Below are 17246 nucleotides of genomic sequence, written 5' to 3'. Positions count from 1 at the left end.
CTGCTCAAAATATAGTCCAGGAAATGTTACTGCTCCACACATTCTTTTTCTTGTTCTTCTTCTTTCTTTTATTTTCTTTTTAATTTATTTTACGTACAAAGAGCTAGCATGGTTTCTTTCACTGAGTGGATGACTTTGGTAATCTATTCAAGGAAGATCACTTAGCCCAACGTAATGAAGTCTGCCTCTTACTTTGCATACTGATGGAAAAATTGGCTGCACATAATCTGGGTCAAACCGTGCTGGTTGGAGCAGAAGCAACAAGAGCAAGAACCCTGGCCAAATTTTCACGAATGGCTCTTGTAGAGCTGCTATGGATGCATCTTGCTTTCGGGATTTCAATGAGGCAAAGAGGCAAGAGGCCTGTCCTTTTTTCTTGAGATTTAAATTTTAATGGCATTTTTTCCTTCAGTCTTACATCTACAATCATGTTTCTTATAAATGAAAAATGTATTACAATTACAGAAAAAATTCCACTTATAAAATATAGACCACTTACATATTTATGTATCAAATATCTTCTGTTCCTTTCTGATATACTGACAAACATAGGATGGCAATGTATTCTAGATTTTGTGTTATTGTGGAAAGAACACATAACATGAGATCTATCCTTTTTTAACAATTTTTTTTTTTTTTTTTTTTTGAGACAGAGTCTCCCTCTGTCACCCAGGCTGGAGTGCAGTGGCGCAATCTTGGCTCACTGCAACCTCTGTCTCCCAGGTTCAAGTGATTCTCCTGCCTCAGCCTCCTGAGTAGCTGGGATTACAGGCGTGTGCCCCCACACCTGGCTAATTTTTGTATTCTTAGTAGAGACGGGGTTTCACTATGTTGGCCGGGCTGGTCGCGAACTCCTGACCTCAGGTGATCCACCCACCTCAGCCTCCCATAGTGTGGGATTACCACCATGCCTGGCCCTTTTAAAAATTTTTTTTTCTTTGAGACGGAGTCTCACTCTGTCACCCAGGCAGGAGTGCCATGACACGATCTCGGCTCACCTCAACCTCCACCTCCCGGGTTTTGCCTCAGCCTCCCGAGTAGCTGGGATTATAGGCGCCCACCACTATGCCCAGCTAATTTTTGTATTTTTAATAGAGATGGGGTTTCACCAGGCTGGTCTCAAACTCCTGACCTCGTGATCCACCCGCCTCGGCCTCCCAAAGTGCTGGGATTACAGGTGTGAGCCACCGCACCCGGCCTTAACAATTTTTTAAGTGCACAATATAGTAATGTTCTCTAGGCACAGTGTTGTACAGCAGATCTCTAGAAATTAGTCGTCTTGCCTAAATGAAATTTTATACCCATTGAATAGCAACTCAAGCATTTTCCCATTTGCCCGTCCCTGCAGCCCCTGGAAACTGCCATTCTACTCTCTGCTTCTATGTGTTTAGCTATTTTACATACCTTATGTAAGTGGAATCGTGCAATATTTGTTCTTCTGTGACTGGCTAATTTCACTTAGCATAACATCTTCCAGTTTCATCCACGTTGTCACATATGGTATGATTTCTTTCTTTTTTAAGGCCAAATAATATTCCATTGTATGTATTTACCACATTTCTTTATCAATTTATCTGTCAGTAGACATTTAGGTTGCTTCCTCATCTTGGCTGTTGTGAATAATGTTGCAATGAACATGGAAGTGAAAATACCTCTTTAAGATCCCAATTTCTCTGATTTCCACATATTCTTTGATACTGGTCCACAAGAGAAGGAGCTTGTACCAGATCGTAAATTCATGCACTGCTTCCTTCGTCAATAGAGCTTCACAGGCCTGGCACGGTGGCTCATGCCTGTAATCCCAGCACTTTGGGAGGCCAAAGTGGATGGATCACCTGAGGTCAGAAATTCAAGACCAGTCTGACCAACATGGCAAAACGCCATCTCTACTAAAAATACAAAAATTAGCCAGGCGTGGTGGAGCACGTCTGTAATCCCAGCTACTATTGAGGCTGAAGCAGGAGAATCACTTGAACCCGGGAGGCAGAGGTTGCAGTGAGCCGAGATCACACCATTGCACCCTAGCCTGGGCAACAAAGCAAGACTCCATCTCAACAAAGAAAAACAAAAGCCTTGTTTTAAAGAGAAAATGTCAGTGAAACTAAACAATGACCTTAGTGTCATTCTTGAGTATTTTGATTATTGTTGTAATGGAAGGAATTTATCCACTAGGTAGTTGATGAAACTATAGAATATTTGCAGTAATCAAATGACCACATTACAAAATATATATAAATGGAAAAGCAGTTTTAACACTAAGATCTATATTTAACTTCATGAGAATATATTTGATTTTTTTTTTTTTTTTTTTTTTTTTGAGACAGAGTCTCGCTTTGTCGCCCAGTCTAGAGTGCAGTGGCACGACCTCAGCTCACTGCAGCCCCTGCCTCCCGGGTTCAAGCGATTCTGCTGCCTCAGGTTCCTGAGTAGCTGGGATTACAGGCATGCGCTGCCATGCCTGACTAATTTTTGTATTTTTAGTAGAGACGGGGTTTCACCATGTTGGTCAGGTTGGTCTCGAACTCCTGACCTCAGCTGATCCGCCCGCCTTGGTCTCCCAAAGTGCTGGGATTACAGGGGTGAGCCACCACGCCCGGCCTGAGAATATATTTGAAAGCTAATATCACAGTAGTATAAAGTTGTCAAAAACATGGATCACTGCTGCTGTGTAGAACTTGTTATATGAAATCTATTAATTGTATCTGAGTACAACCACTATGGAAAACAGTGTGGAGATTCCTTAAAGAACTAAAAGTAGATCTACCATTTGACCCAGCAATTCCACTACTGTGTATCTATCGAGAGGAAAAGAAGTCATATACGAAGAAAACACGTGTGTGTATATATATATACACACACATACATGTATGTATATGCATACACACATATACATACATATACACATGCATGTATGTGTATGTGTGTATGTGTATGTGTGTGTGTGTGTATATATATATAATATACATGGAATACTACTCAGCCAAAAAAGAACAAAATAATAGCATTTCCAGCAACCTGGATGGAATTGGAGACCATTATTCTAAGTGAAGTAACTCAGGAATGGAAAACCAAATATCATATGTTCTCACTCATAAGTGGGAGCTAAGCCATGAGGATGCAAAGGCATAAAGAGGATACAATGGACTCTGGGGACTCAAGGGGAAGGGCGACAGTGGAGCAAGAGATAAAAGACTACACACTGGGTACAGTGTACACTGCTTGGGTGTTGGGTGCACCAAAATCTCAGAGATCACCACTAAAGAACTTATCCATGTAACCATACACCACCTGTTCCCCAAAAATCTATTGAAATTTTTTTAAAAATGAAAAAAGTACCTGACAGAAAATGCTCAATAAATATTATTTATCATTAAAAACATGTATCTGCACTAAGAAGAGCCTCTAAGTGGACTAAATAATACATATTGCATATGTACATGTGCTGCTATTTGAGAATATAAAGATCCTGTTACGATTATAAAATAAGAATGCAGGCCGGGCGCGGTGGTTCACGCTTATAATCCCAGCACTTTGAGAGGCCGAGGTGGGCGGATCATTTGAGGTCAGGAGTTCGAGACCAGCCTGGGCAACATGGTGAAACCCTGTCTCTGCTAAAAATACAAAAATTAGCCAGGCGTGGTGGCACACGCCCATAATCCCAACTACTCAGGAGGCTGAGGCAGGAGAATCGCTTGAACCCAGGAGGCAGAAGTTGCAGTGAGCTGAGATTGCGCCACTGCACTCCAACCTGAGCAGCAGAATGAGACTCTGTCTCAAACAAACAAACAAAAAAAGCATTTAAAGTGCTACTGAATTAAAAGTAGCTTTTAATTAATATGTATTTTCCCAAGCAATATGTATTAAAAGTATCATTTCTGTTACGTGGAGATTCAAACACTTTTTATGTATTGAGTGTCTACACTGATAAATTTGCTAATAATCCAGGGCCTCTTCATACGGCTGTGCAGGTTGTGCACTGCACATAGTGCTGGGTGAGCTCCAGCGCCCATGTGCTAACCCAGCCATCAGCCCAGTGAAACTGCATCATGTGTAAGGGGACCAACTGTCCCAGTTTGCCCAGGACTAAAAGGCTTCCCAGGATAAGGGACTTTCAGTGCTATACCCAGCATGGTCCTGAGAAAACCACCCTAATTAGAGCACAGACATGCCATATGTACTAGCTTCAGCCTTGGAATCCTTTCTCTAGAACTATAAGCCTAAAATAGCTGAAATGATGAAGCCATTTTTATATCACTTCTTTTCTCTTTATGTTTTAAAGGTGAGAGAGCCATGTAATCATGCCAACGTGCTGACCAAGCCCGATCCAAGAACCTTCTGGACTAATGATGATCCAGGTATTATTGGAAAAATACAACCTGTTTCCTGTTATGTACAGGATGCATTCTGTAGTAAAACTCTACACAAAGGCAAGGTTCGGGGGGAAATTTTTGTTTGTTTGTTTGTTTTTTGTTTTTTTGAGACAGAGTCTTGCTCTGTTGCCCAGGTTGGAGTGCAGTGGCACAATTTCAGCTCACTGCAAGCTCCACCTCCCAGGTTCACGCCATTCTCCTGCCTCAGCCTCCCGAGTAGCTGGGACTATAGGCGCCTGCCACCACGCCCAGCTAATTTTTTTGTATTTTTAGTAGAGATGGTGTTTCACCATGTCAGCCAGGATGGTCTCGATCTCCTGACCTTGTGATCCACCCGCCTTGGCCTCCAGAAGTGCTGGGATTACAGGCCTGAGCCGCCACGCCCAGACTTGTTTGTTTATTCTTACCTAACCCAACACTCGAATACACTTTGCAATTAGTTTGTTGTTGTTGTTGTTGTTTTCTGGAGACGGAGTCTTGCTCTGTCGCCCAGGCTGGAGAGCGGTGGTGCAATCTCGGCTCACCGCAACCTCCACCTCCAGGGTTCAAGCGATTCTCCTGCTTCAGCCTCCCAAGTAGCTGGGACTACAGGCATGAGCCACCATGCCTGGATAATTTTTGTATTTTTAATGGAGACAGGGTTTCACCATGTTAGCCAGGCTGGTCTCGAACTCCTGACCTCAGGCAATCCGCTGAGCTTGGCCTCCCAAAGTGCTGGGATTACAGGTGTGAGCCACCATACCTAGCCTTGCAATCAACTGTATCCTAAAAGTCCTTTTGTTATATCTTCTTTTCAGTATCTAAAACATATATACTAGATCCCTTTGTCGTTTATAAGTATGATGATTGGGTTTTCATGTTCCTGTATCTATGCCTCCTTCAAGCCTTGTTATGATGTCCGCACATTACCTGCCTGTCATTAAAAAAAATAATATATGTATATCATCAGGTACAGCTTTGTGGATTGTGAAGCATATTTAAGTGTTGGGAGGAATGAGGAATGAGTCTATTTGCTGGAGTAGAAGACAGAGGAGTCGAATAAAGTTGGCAAACACATGAGTCCAAGTTTGTTTTCTAGGTCAAGGAGGAGGTTTGAAAACCTAGGGTAAATCATACTTCAGAATACTCATGGGAGGGCATGTATACTTGCACTATGATATTAGGGCTATACGTCTAATCAGAATCAGAGGAATGCCACTTTATGAAATCGGAGAATATGCTTCAGGTTATATGATTAGAAATTACGCTTAGACAAAGAGTAGGGTATGTTCTCATAGCAAATAGAAGACATTTAAAAATTCTTTTTCACAAACACACATGAGCCATGAGGCCTAATTGCACAAAGTAGACACTAGAAATAAAAGGGGAGGTGAAGCAAAAAGGAGCTAAAACAATTAAGAGAGTGATAATAGAGCTTTCATCTTTTCTAATGAAATAGGTCTAATGAAATAGAAAACTTACGCTGATATCTGATATTTGTATTATGCCTCACGCTTTTACAAGGGGTATTCACAGAAATCTAATGTAGCATTTGCCTCAATCCCTTGAAATAGGAGGGACAGCCCTTTCTTTGGTATGCCTCTATTAGAAATGAAATAATAAGCTGAATAGGTTAGCTGACATCCAAAGCTCGCAGCCGGAAAATACCAAGGCTGGGAGAATGGAGAGTGGACTGCCCAGTTCTATAGCACGCTTCTTAGGAAGAGGCAGCTCTCCTAGCAGAAACAGCTTGGGCTAAATCTGTGCTATAATCTGTTCTTCATAAAAGGGAGTCAGAGGCTGTGCCTATTAGTAGAAACAGGAGGACTTGAGAAGGAAAGTGAGAAACTCTCTGATGGCTTTTTTTTTTTTTCATAGACCAGACTTACGGTCTAAACATTATCAATTTAATCTGTCAAAAAATTTTTTTCTGTCTTGTTTTATTATATCTTTTGAAGAAAGAAGAAAAAACATAAAAGTGAATTAGCCTATTTATGCCATCATTTCAGCCCATTAGCAGTATACCACCACAATAAACAAGCCATCTGCTGGCTAATACTGCTATTAAGATCTACAGCACATGTGTTATAAAGAAGCAATGTAGAATGAAACATTACCAAAGAAACATAAATGATTCTTGATGTTATGTAAAGGAAATGGAAAGGTAGGGAAATCTGTACAGGACAGTTCTAGAAAATTGTGCTTGACCAGCAGCCCTCAGGACTGCTCTATCTATGAAGTAGCTATTCTTTATTCCTTTACTTTCTTAATAAACTTGCTTTCACTGAAAGAAAGAAAGAAAGAGAGAGAGAGAGAGAGGGAGGGAGGGAGGGAAGGAGGAAAGGAAGGAAGGAAGAAAGAAAGAAGAAAGAAAGAAAGAGAAAAAGAAAATGTTGCTTGGACACTTTTTGAAGCCTAAAGAAATTATGTTATGGGCTGGGCATGGTGGCTCATGCCTGTAATCCCAGCACTTTGGGGGGCCAAGGTGGGTGGATCACCTGAGGTCAGGAGTTAGAGACCAGCCTGGCCAACATGGTGAAACCCCATCTCTACTAAAAATACAAAAATTAGCCGGGCGGGGTGGCACATACCTGTAATCCCAGCTACTTGGGAGACTGAGGCGGGAGAATCACTTGAACCCAGGAGGCAGAGGTTGCAGTAAGCCAAGATTGTGCCATTGCATTCCAGCCTGGGCAAAAAGAGTGAAATTCCATCTCAAAAAAAAAAAAAAAAAAAAAAATATTTACAAGAAAAACTAATGCAGAACACATAGAGAAATAGGAATAGAAATATTTCAGACCTACTCTTTTTTTTTTTTTTTCCCCTGAGATGGAGTCTTGCTCTGTCGCCCAGGCTGGAGTGCAGTGGTGCAATAGATATACTCATTTTTAAAACGTTTTTATTACTTTTCCTTCATCAGTAGTGTTACAAAGAATGGAGTGTCTCTCCTACAAGAGCTCATCTCATGAAGATCCTTCCCAGTCAACAACTTAACCAACTCATAAAGTAGGATCTATGTCTAGAGTAATTATTTATTTATTTATTTATTTATTTATTTATTTATTTTTTGCCTAGTTGGTCAGTCCATTACTAAGAGTTTTTTAAAATCTCCACCTCTAGTGGTAGAATTGTTTTTTGGTTCTTTTAATTCGGTCAATTTTTGCTTTATATATTTTGAACCTCTGTTATTAGGCACCTATATTTTTTTTTTTCTGAGGCAGAGTTTTGCTCTTGTTACCCAGGCTGGAGTGCAATGGCGTGATCTCAGCTCAGCTCACTGCAACCTCCGCCTCCTGGGTTCAAGCGATTCTCCTGCCTCACCCTCCTGAGTAGCTGGGATTACAGGCACATGCTGTCACTCCCAGCTAATTTTTGTATTTTTAGTAGAGACGGGGTTTTGCCATGTTGCTCAGGCTGGTCTCTAACTTCTGACCTCAGGTGATCCACCCACCTCAGCCTCCCAAAGTGCTGGGATTACAGGTGTGAGCCACCTTGCCCAGCCGCACATACATCTTTATGATTATTATTATTTCCTAATGAACTGATCATTTTATCATTAGGAAATTTCCTTCTTTATCTCTGGTAAAAGTCTTTGTTTGAAGTCTATTTCTTCTGATAGATACAGCCAGTCCAATCTTCTAAAGCCTACTTTTCACATGGCATATTTTTCTTTCCATTTTCTTTCAACCTGTGTCTTATAGTTAAGGTGCTTATCTTATAGACATCATGTGGTTAGGTTTTCCTTTTAAAATCCTATCTAACAATCTCTGTTTTTTACTTGGGATGTTTAGCCCCTTTATGTTTAATGTAATGACACAGTTAGATTTAACTTTACTGTTTTGCTATTTGTTTTCTATATGTCCCTTCTCTGTTTGCTTATTCTTCCTTTCCTGACTTCTCTAGGATTATTTGAATAGGTTTTAGAACTTAATATTAATTTACCTATTGACTTTCTAGTTATCCTCTTTGCATCATATTTTCAGTGGTGCTCTGAAGATTACAATAAATGACTTTATTTTTACTTTTATTTTTTTGAGACAGAGTCTCACTCTGTTGCCCAGGCTGGAGTGCAGTGGCGCAATCTTGGCTGTCTGCGACCTCCACCTTCTGGGTTCAAGTAATTCTCCTGTCTCAGCCTCCCAAGTAGTGGGATTACAGGCATAAGCCACCACGCCTGGCTAATTTTTGTATTTTTAGTATAAACGGGGTTTCAGTATGTTGGCCAGGCTGGCCTCGATCTGCTGAGCTCAAGTGATCTGCCCACGTTGGCCTCCCAAAGTGCTGGCATTACAGGCATGAGCCACTGTATCTGGCCTACAATAAATGACTTTAAATTTTCATAGACCATCGTCAAAATTTGCAAAAAATGCAGGTGCATCTACCCCACTCTACCCTCATCTTTTATATTATAGCTGTCATATATATTATCTATATGTGTACTAAACCCTACAGTACAGTGCATTTTTTTAAAAATAAGGGGAAAATTATCTTTTGTATTTATCCAGATATTTGCCATTTCTGATATTCTTCATTTCTTCCTGAAAATCTGTTTCTCTCTGGTATCATTTCCCTTTAGCCTGGAAATTTTCCTTTAGGATTTCTTTTTTTTAATGTTTTTATTATTTTTTTGAGATAGAATCTTGCTCTGCCACCCAGGCTGGAGTGCAGTGGCGAGACCTCAGCTCACTGCAATTTCCACCTCCTGGGTATAAGCAATTCTCCTGTCTCCTGTCTCAGCCTCCCGAGTAGCTGGGATTACAGGTGCATGCCACCATGCCCAGCTAATTTTTGTATTTTTAATAGAGACAGGGTTTCACCATGTTGGCCAGGCTGGTCTTGAACTCCTAACCTCAAGTGATCCACTCACCTCAGCCTCCCAAAGTGCTGGGATTATAGGAGTGAGCCACCGTGCCTGGCCAGGATTTCTTATAAGTCTTCTGGCAGTGAAATATCTTAGCTTTCTTTTATCTACATGATGTGTCTGTATAAATGGAAATACCTTTCTTTGTTTCATTCCTGAAGGATGTTTTTGCTAGATATGGAATTCTGGGTGGCTACTTTGTTTTTCTTTCTTTCATAACTTTAAAGATGTTGGTTCTTGTCTTCTGGCCTGTAGAGTTTCTGATGAGAACTCAACAACGTTTACATTATTGCTATGCTGAATGTAATGTGTAGTCTTTACTGGCTTCTCTAATTTTATTTTTGTTTTTATTTTTATTTTTATTTTTTATCAGTTTGACTATGATGTGCCTAGAGTAGAATCTGTATTCTTTAAGATGTGGATCTCTCAGGTTTAGGAAGTTAAATATTCTTCTAGTTCACTACTAGTTTTCTCACAGTTTGAATCTAGGTGACACGATTGTTTCTCCTGTGGTTTCTACACTGTAGCATGCCCTTTCTTCTCCAGCCCATCAGCACTCAGAAACTCTTTCTAACTGCCTTGAATTCTGATAAGTGCAAACACAAGCTTGAGCAGCTCCACAGCCATCCATCCACAACACCAAATCTTATGAGCCTGTAAATGGATTCTTTACAAAGGCCATGTTCTAGTCATTGTTGCAGTACGAGTTTTATTATTGTAACTTTTACAAATTCCTGAAATGATTTTAATAATACAAGAAATAATAGGTTGGGTGCGGTGGCTCACACCTGTAATCCCAGCACTTTGGGAGGCTGAGGCAGGTGAATCACCTGAGATCAGGAGTTCAAGACCATCCTGGCCAACATGGCGAAACCCCATCTCTACTAAAAATACAAAAATTAGCTAGGTCTGGTGGTATCTACCTGTAATCCCAGCTACTCAGGAGGCTGAGGCAGGAGAATTGCTTGAACCCGGGAGGCGGAGGTTGCAATGAGCCGAGATTGGGCCACTGTACTCTAGCCTGGGCAACAGGGCGAGACTCTATCTCCAAAAAAGAAAAATAAATAAGGCTGGGTGCGGTGGCTCACGCCTGTAATCCCAGCACTTTGGGAGGCCGAGGCGGGTGGATCATGAGGTCAGGAGATCGAGATCATCCTGGCTAACACGGTGAAACCCTGTCTCTACTAAAAATACAAAAAATTAGCTGGGCATGGTGACGGGCGCCTGTAGTCCCAGTTATGCAGGAGGCTGAGGCAGGAGAATGGCGTGAACCCAGGAGGCAGAGGTTGCAGTGAGCCAAGATCACGCCACTGCACTTCAGCCTGGGGGACAGAGTGAGACTCCATCTCAAAAAAAAAAAAAAAAGAAAAAGAAAGGAAAAAGAAATAATACAAAAAATGACAATGTTTTTGTCATTTTTTATGGAAAATGTATTCCAGTGAATGGAGTATTTTCATTCAAAATCAGTCATCATCAGAGAGTATTTTATTTATTTAACGTAGTGTGTAATCTGTTTTTTGTTTTGTTTTGTTTTTGAGACAAGGTCTCACTCTGTCACCCAGGCTGGAGTGCAGTGGCATGATCTCAGCTCCCTGTAGCCACAGCCTACTGGGCTCAAGCAATCCTCCTGCCTCAGCCCCACAAGAAGCTAGGACTATAAGCACATGCCACCACACCCGGCTAATTTCTTGTATTCTTGTAGAGACGGGGTTTCTTCATGTTGCCCAGGCTGGTCTTGAACTCCTGAGCCCAAGTGATCCACCTGCCTTGGCCTCCCAAAGTGCTTAGATTACAGGTGTGAGCCAGCATCTGGCCTGTTACACAGTTTAAATAGAGTTAAATATTAGGGGTAGTTAGTCCACATTGCTTGATAGAAATAGAAGTTAAATAAAAACATGATTTTGTGAAGAATTAAGGAATTACTCAAGGTAGTTTCATTACGTGAAATCTGGTAGAATTGCCCAGATTTTGACATTCACTGTCTTTTTGTGTGAGTGCCAGACGACAGGACTAGCGTGCTCAGTTGCTATGTGTAGGTAGATATCGGTACACAGTTGGAAAAACAAAAGTCATTTTTTAAGTCTTTCTTTTTTACCATTATAACATAAAAGTGGCATATGCTCATCACAGGGAAAAAATGAAAAATAGAGAAAGGAAGAAAATTGATCACCCATCATCTTACTGCTCACACTTTTGTTCACAGGGCTTAGAATTTCTCATGCATTCCCAGCATTTGTTCAGACAGTAAGCAAACAGGCTGCACAAGTTTAGGTTCTTTCCTGTTATCTTTGTTTTTAGGCTTTGAAACCTGAGTTGTTTGTTTTTGTACACCTTTGTTTTTCAATCGCTGGTCCTGCAGTGGCCTATAATTTCCTCTTGAATGAGAATTTCAAAGGAGAATGAGTTTCTTCATACTTTCAAAATGTGTGATTTTCCCCAGTACTATTATTGGCAACACAGATAATGTTCTTTGCTTAGAGAAAACCAGATAATGAAGTGGTTAAACAACAAGATGGATTTGCAAGGCCATTATTTTAGCTAGACATTGGTTTTGCCAGGTAAGAAACATAACTCTTCGATGTTGCCCTGGCCTTTTACTTGATGTCCCTTTTTAACAAGACAATTCTACCACTGGGGTTTTTTAAATGTCTAGATTTCTTTCAAGCAAAAATTAAAGAGCAAGAATCATTACTGTACAAATTTTTCCCAGAGGAGAAAATTGAATTTTTCCTTATATTTCCAGGATTATGCATTGTTCATATGTATATTTTTTTCTACATTTATTTTTCTTTTTTTAACTTTTGTTTTAGGTTTGGGGGTACATGTGAAGGTTTGTACATAAGTAAACTCTCTTTCTTTTTTTTTTTTTTTTTTTTGAGAGAGTCTTGCTCTGTCGCCCAGTCTGGAGTGCAGTGACGCAATCTCAGCTCACTGCAACCTCCGCCTTTCAGGTTCCAGCCATTCTTCTGCCTCAGCCTCCTGAGTAGCTGGGATTACAGGCACCCGCCACCACGCCTAGCTAATTTTTGTATGTTTAGTAGAGATTAGGTTTCACCATGTTGACCAGACTGGTCTAGAACTCCTGAGCTCAAGTGATCTGCCTGCCTCGGCCTCCCAAAGTGCTGAGATTACAGGCGTGAGCCACCATGCTGGGCCAGCATAGGTAAGCTCTTGTCACAGGGGTTTGTTGTGCAGATTGTTTCATCACCCAGGTATTAAGACCATTACCCAATAGTCATCTTTTCTGCTCCTCTTCACCCTCCCATCCTCTATCATCAAGTAAACCCTAGTGTCTGTTGTTTCCGTCTTTGTGTTTCTAAGTTCTCATCATTTAGTTCCTATATGTTTTCTCATAGTTCATCACATTAAAAAAATCAGCTCAAGCTGGGTGTGGTAGCTTGCACGTATGGTCCCAGCTACTAAGGAAGATGAGGCAGAAGGATGGCTTGAGCCCAAGAGTTGGAGGCTGCAGTGAGCCATGATTGTGCCATTACACTCCAGCCTGGGTGACAGAGCGACACCTTGTCTTAAAAATAAGTAAATACAAGAATAAATAAATAAATAAAAATTAGCTCAAATTTCTGGGGACTTAGGAATCACTACTGGTAGCTCACGCCTATAATTCCAGCTACTCAGGAGGCTGAGGCAGGAGGATCACTTGAGGTCAGGAGCAAGACCCTGTTTTCAAAAAAAAAAAAAGAGAAAAAGAAGAAAAAAAATCACTATAAAGTGGTATATCCATATTTACGCAGGAGCAGTAATAGTTTATGTACCAAATGTAGAAATAAAATGATTCATAATTTGAAAACATATGGACTACAGAAATATTTTAGTATTTCAGAGAATATATAAAATGATATCATTGGATTAATACAAGCAGAGGAAGGACTTTAGTACATGAATTTTTTAAAGTAAAGAAAACAATTTCTAGATTTTTTTCTCTTGAAAAGCAAAATACTTATATTTATAGCTAGAAAACAACTGCTTGTCTGCCGAAGTATGGTATTATCTAACAAAAGACAAAAATATGATAAAAGGTAAACATCATCTGCTTACACAAGAATTTTCCATCTGATACATGTTGGCCAGTATATTCATGGTAGACTTTGCCTCCTGATATTACAGATAAATTATCTAGTAAAAATCTGTGGACACATGAAAATCCTGTAGGTTGACTAACCTTGTTTACTCAGGTCATAACTACAAAGCGGTAGCTATCTCAGTAATAAAATCATCTTACACACAGTGAAGAATTCCAAAGTCTCATAGTGTCATCAGTGGGAGCAGAGATGAAGCTAGGATTTGAAAAGAACAAGGACACAGTCATAAGAACCTAAATTATCCTTTGGCCTACATCTTCTATACCCTCCACCTCATTAAACAAAAATTATGTGCAAAGATTGGCTTCCCTAGAGGCCACTTATGTTTCTTGTGGATGTTCACCCATAAATTTGGTCCCCCTGTTAACTGACATTTGGACTATTTTTGCTATTTTATTTTATTTTATTTTTTGAGATGGAGTCTTGCTTTGTCGCCCAGGCAGTGGCTCTCAGTGGCGCGATCTCAGTTCACTGCAACCTCCACCTCCTGGGTTCAAGTGATTCTCCTGCTTCTGCCTCCCAAATAGCTGATATTACAGGCATCCGCCACCATGCCTGGCTAATTTTTGTATTTTTAGTAGAGATTAAGTTTCACCATGTTGGCCAGGCTGGTCTCAAACTCCTGACCTCAAGTGATCCACTGGCTTCAGCCTCCCAAAGTGCTGGGATTACAGGTATGAGCCACCGCGCCTGGCCTATTTTTGCTTTTTATGTGTTGAAGCTTGATAAATAATGACCTCAACATAACAATAGCTGCTGATGTTCTTGACCTATTAACTGAACTACAGATGGCTGGTCATAACTTTTTATGCCATCAAATGAAGGGCCCCCTTAAGACAATAAAAACATAACACCTTTGGGTAGAGAGAAATGAGAAAAAAAATGTACAGACAAGTAATACCACATCTCAAGTTAGAGCCTCCAACTTGCTAGCTATCTTCCACTACTCCCCAAAATAATTTCCTGTACATTAGGGTTTTTGTTGTTGTTGTTGTTGTTGGTTGTTTGAGACAGGGTCTTATTTTGTCACCCAGGCTGGAGTGCAGGGGTGCGATCATGGCTTACTGTAGCTTTGACCTCTCAGGTTCAAGTGATCCTCTTATCTCAGCCCCCCAAGTAGCTGGGACTACAGGCGTGAGCTACCACGCCCAGCTAATTTTTTTGTTTTTTGTAGAGACGGGGTTTCACCATGTTGTCCAGGCTGGTCCCAAACTCCTAAGCTCAAGTGATCTGTCCGCCTCAGCCTCCCAAAGTGCTGGGATTACAGGCGTAAGTCACTGCACCCGGCCTTATACATTCAGTTTTTAACAAACTTCCTTGTCCATGGTATATGCACAATCAAATGTGTTGAAAAAATGAATACAATTAACACTGCCCAAAATTAAGGTAGATAGAGATTCATTCTGAAAGTCTTTTTGAAGACTTAATCCATCAGAAAGAGACCCACTCACTCTGTCACTCATATGTGGTTTTTGGCATCCCGTACTTCAACTCGAAGTTTTAAAAATCAATTTTTCTGTCTTAGAACAGGTAACCACAATCATTCTCAGCTTCCTGAACCACATCTCTTTTAGTCAACTGACCTCACATCAGAGTTGGCCAGCAGGCCACGCACAGAGCAGCAGGAAACTGCCCAGTAGTGTACAATCTGTTGTGGTTGTGTCGTGAACTCTTGAGTCAGGCCTTCTGAGTTTGCCACAGATTTCAATGCTTACTACCTGTGTGACTTTGGGCAAATTATTATTATTATTTTATTTTTTTTTAGGGTAAATTATTATTTTTTCTTTGTTTTCTTTGTTTGAGACAGAGTCTCACTCTGTTGCCCAGGCTGGACTTAAACTCCTGGGCTCAAGTTATCCTCATGGCCAGGCACAGTGGCTCATACCTGTAATCCCAGCACTTTGGGAGGCCAAGGCAGGTAGCTCACTTGAGCTCAGGAGTTCAAGACCAGCCTGGATAACATAGTGAGGCCCCATCTCTTTTTAAATTAAAAAAAAAAAAAGGGATCCTCCTGCCTCACCTTCCAGAGTAGCTGGGATTACAGTCACGTGCCTGGCTCTGTTCTTTCATTTCTTATACATGCAAAAATGAAATAGTAATAATAGATTATAGAATTTTGCGGGGATTAAAAAAATAATGCAGTAAAGGTATTTATAACTGTTAACATATAATTAGTGGTCAATTTATGTTAGCTCTTTTTACTTGGAGAAAGAATTATGTCATTTACATGGGATTACATTTATCTAGGATTACACTTTCATGGGATTTACTAACTATGGTTTGAAAGAAGAATGCATTTTGTTTTATCATTACTGTTACTATTTTATACATTACTGGACCCCAAACTTGTTTTTTCTGCTGAACCATGAAGCTTATAATTTGCTGTATTCCATTATCTGGAGCCCCAGACACAAAACTGATAAGCTTCCTGGAAATAGACATATGGCTAGACTTAAAATCCTCAAATTGGAGAGAACCTTAGTTGCCTAGTCATTTAGATAAAATGTTGCATTCTTAAGCTAAGATCTAGAAAGCAAAAAGCACTTCGTTTTGCATGACTTAAACCATCTACAATGGTTTAGAGGGTTCCAAGTTCAAGGATGGGTTATTTATTCCAGTGAATAGGGAAATGTTATTTCTAAACTCCTCTGTGTAAAGATACTTAGAGTCATGCTCATCTAGCATCTGAGTTATGTTTGGCAGTGAAAAGTTTGTCAGATCCTATCCTCACAACTGTCCTAGTGCCAAATGTGTGAATGTGTGACTATAGGCTCAGTTTAGCTCAACACAGAGAGGCCCCTCACTCTGCCTTGGATTATGTAAATGAAGGGTTTAGCTTTCTGAAGCTTTCCAATTGGAGCAAAATCTGTTTCTGCCTTTGTGGAACTTACAATTTTCTCTTTCTCTTTGTTCTGACCAGAATTGCTTGTTATTTCTGATGTTTTACGAAAGGCTAAACTAACAGTGTTTCACAATAGCTCGTTTTTCTAATTCCTCAGGATACTTTTAAAACTATTTTCATGCAGTATTTTCATGTGCTCATTTCATCCAAATCATTTATGTCCAAGATCTTTCATTTCCATAGTCCTAAAAGGCATTTTATTATAGCTAAAATGATACCAGGAAATTTTCTCACTTAAAAAATACAAGGAAAATATGAAATGCAACTTCATATTTTAATAAATCTGCTCTCATTATTTTAAATCAAACTAATATGGCAGCAGATCAAAAAAATCTAGTGGATTTTAACTGTAGCAAAAGTTAAAATGTCCTAAATTTTATTAAGTTAGGCATGCTGAAATATTCAGCCTTTAATGGCTTGCTTTTTGCCCAAGAAGGTTATCTCATAATACAGGATACATAATACTGTGAAAAGAAAAACTTCTAGGCCGGGTACGGTGGTTCACGCCTGTAATCCCAGCACTTTGGGAGGCCGAGGCGGGCGTTATCACTTGAGGTAAGGAGTTCAAGACCAGCCTGGCCAACATGGTGAAACCTCATCTCTACCAAAAAGTATAAAAATTAGCCAGGTATGGTGGTGTGCGCCTGTAATCCCAGCTACTCAGGAGACTGAGGCAGGAGAATCACTTGAACCCGGGAGGCGGAGGTTGCAGTGAGCCGAGATTGTGCCATGCACTCCAGCCTGGGTAACAGAGCGAGACTCTGTCTCAAAAAAAAAAAAGAAAAGAAAAACTTTTAACAAATTGAATTTAACATCTTATTTGAACAAAGAATGATTCTCTAATCAAGCAGCCCTCAGAACCAAAGGAGGTTCAGAGAGTTCCACTGGATAGGTGGACGGACAGGGAGCATTTATAGACAGAACTGGAAGTGAGGTACAGAAACAGCTTGACTGGTTAAAGCTCCAAATTTGCCTTATTTGGACATCGTCTGATCAGCTGGCATCCTGTGATTGGCTGAAGCTCAGTTGCTGTG

At 40.4% G+C, this 17246-nt stretch overlaps 1 protein-coding gene and 1 non-coding gene across 2 annotated transcripts in view; both read left to right on the top strand.

Moving 5' to 3' along the window:
* Nucleotides 1-5265, top strand: part of LOC100447685 (uncharacterized) — a 108283-nt gene extending 103018 nt beyond the window's left edge. Inside the window, exons 3-4 of the mRNA XM_054557110.1 lie at nucleotides 4280-4355; nucleotides 5168-5265. Coding sequence (XP_054413085.1) covers nucleotides 4280-4355; nucleotides 5168-5265 — 174 coding nt within the window. The remainder of the gene's footprint in view (nucleotides 1-4279; nucleotides 4356-5167) is intronic.
* Nucleotides 5189-5289, top strand: LOC112134087 (small nucleolar RNA U13). Its single transcript, XR_002915670.1, has one exon. It is a non-coding gene; the product is annotated as a small nucleolar RNA U13 (small nucleolar RNA).
* The last annotated feature ends 11957 nt before the right edge of the window (nucleotides 5290-17246 follow it).

Source organism: Pongo abelii, chromosome 5, assembly GCF_028885655.2.
Source record: "Pongo abelii isolate AG06213 chromosome 5, NHGRI_mPonAbe1-v2.0_pri, whole genome shotgun sequence".
NCBI lineage: Eukaryota > Metazoa > Chordata > Mammalia > Primates > Hominidae > Pongo > Pongo abelii.
Note: the sequence above shows the minus strand (reverse complement) of the source record. Positions and strands in the feature narration are given on the sequence as shown.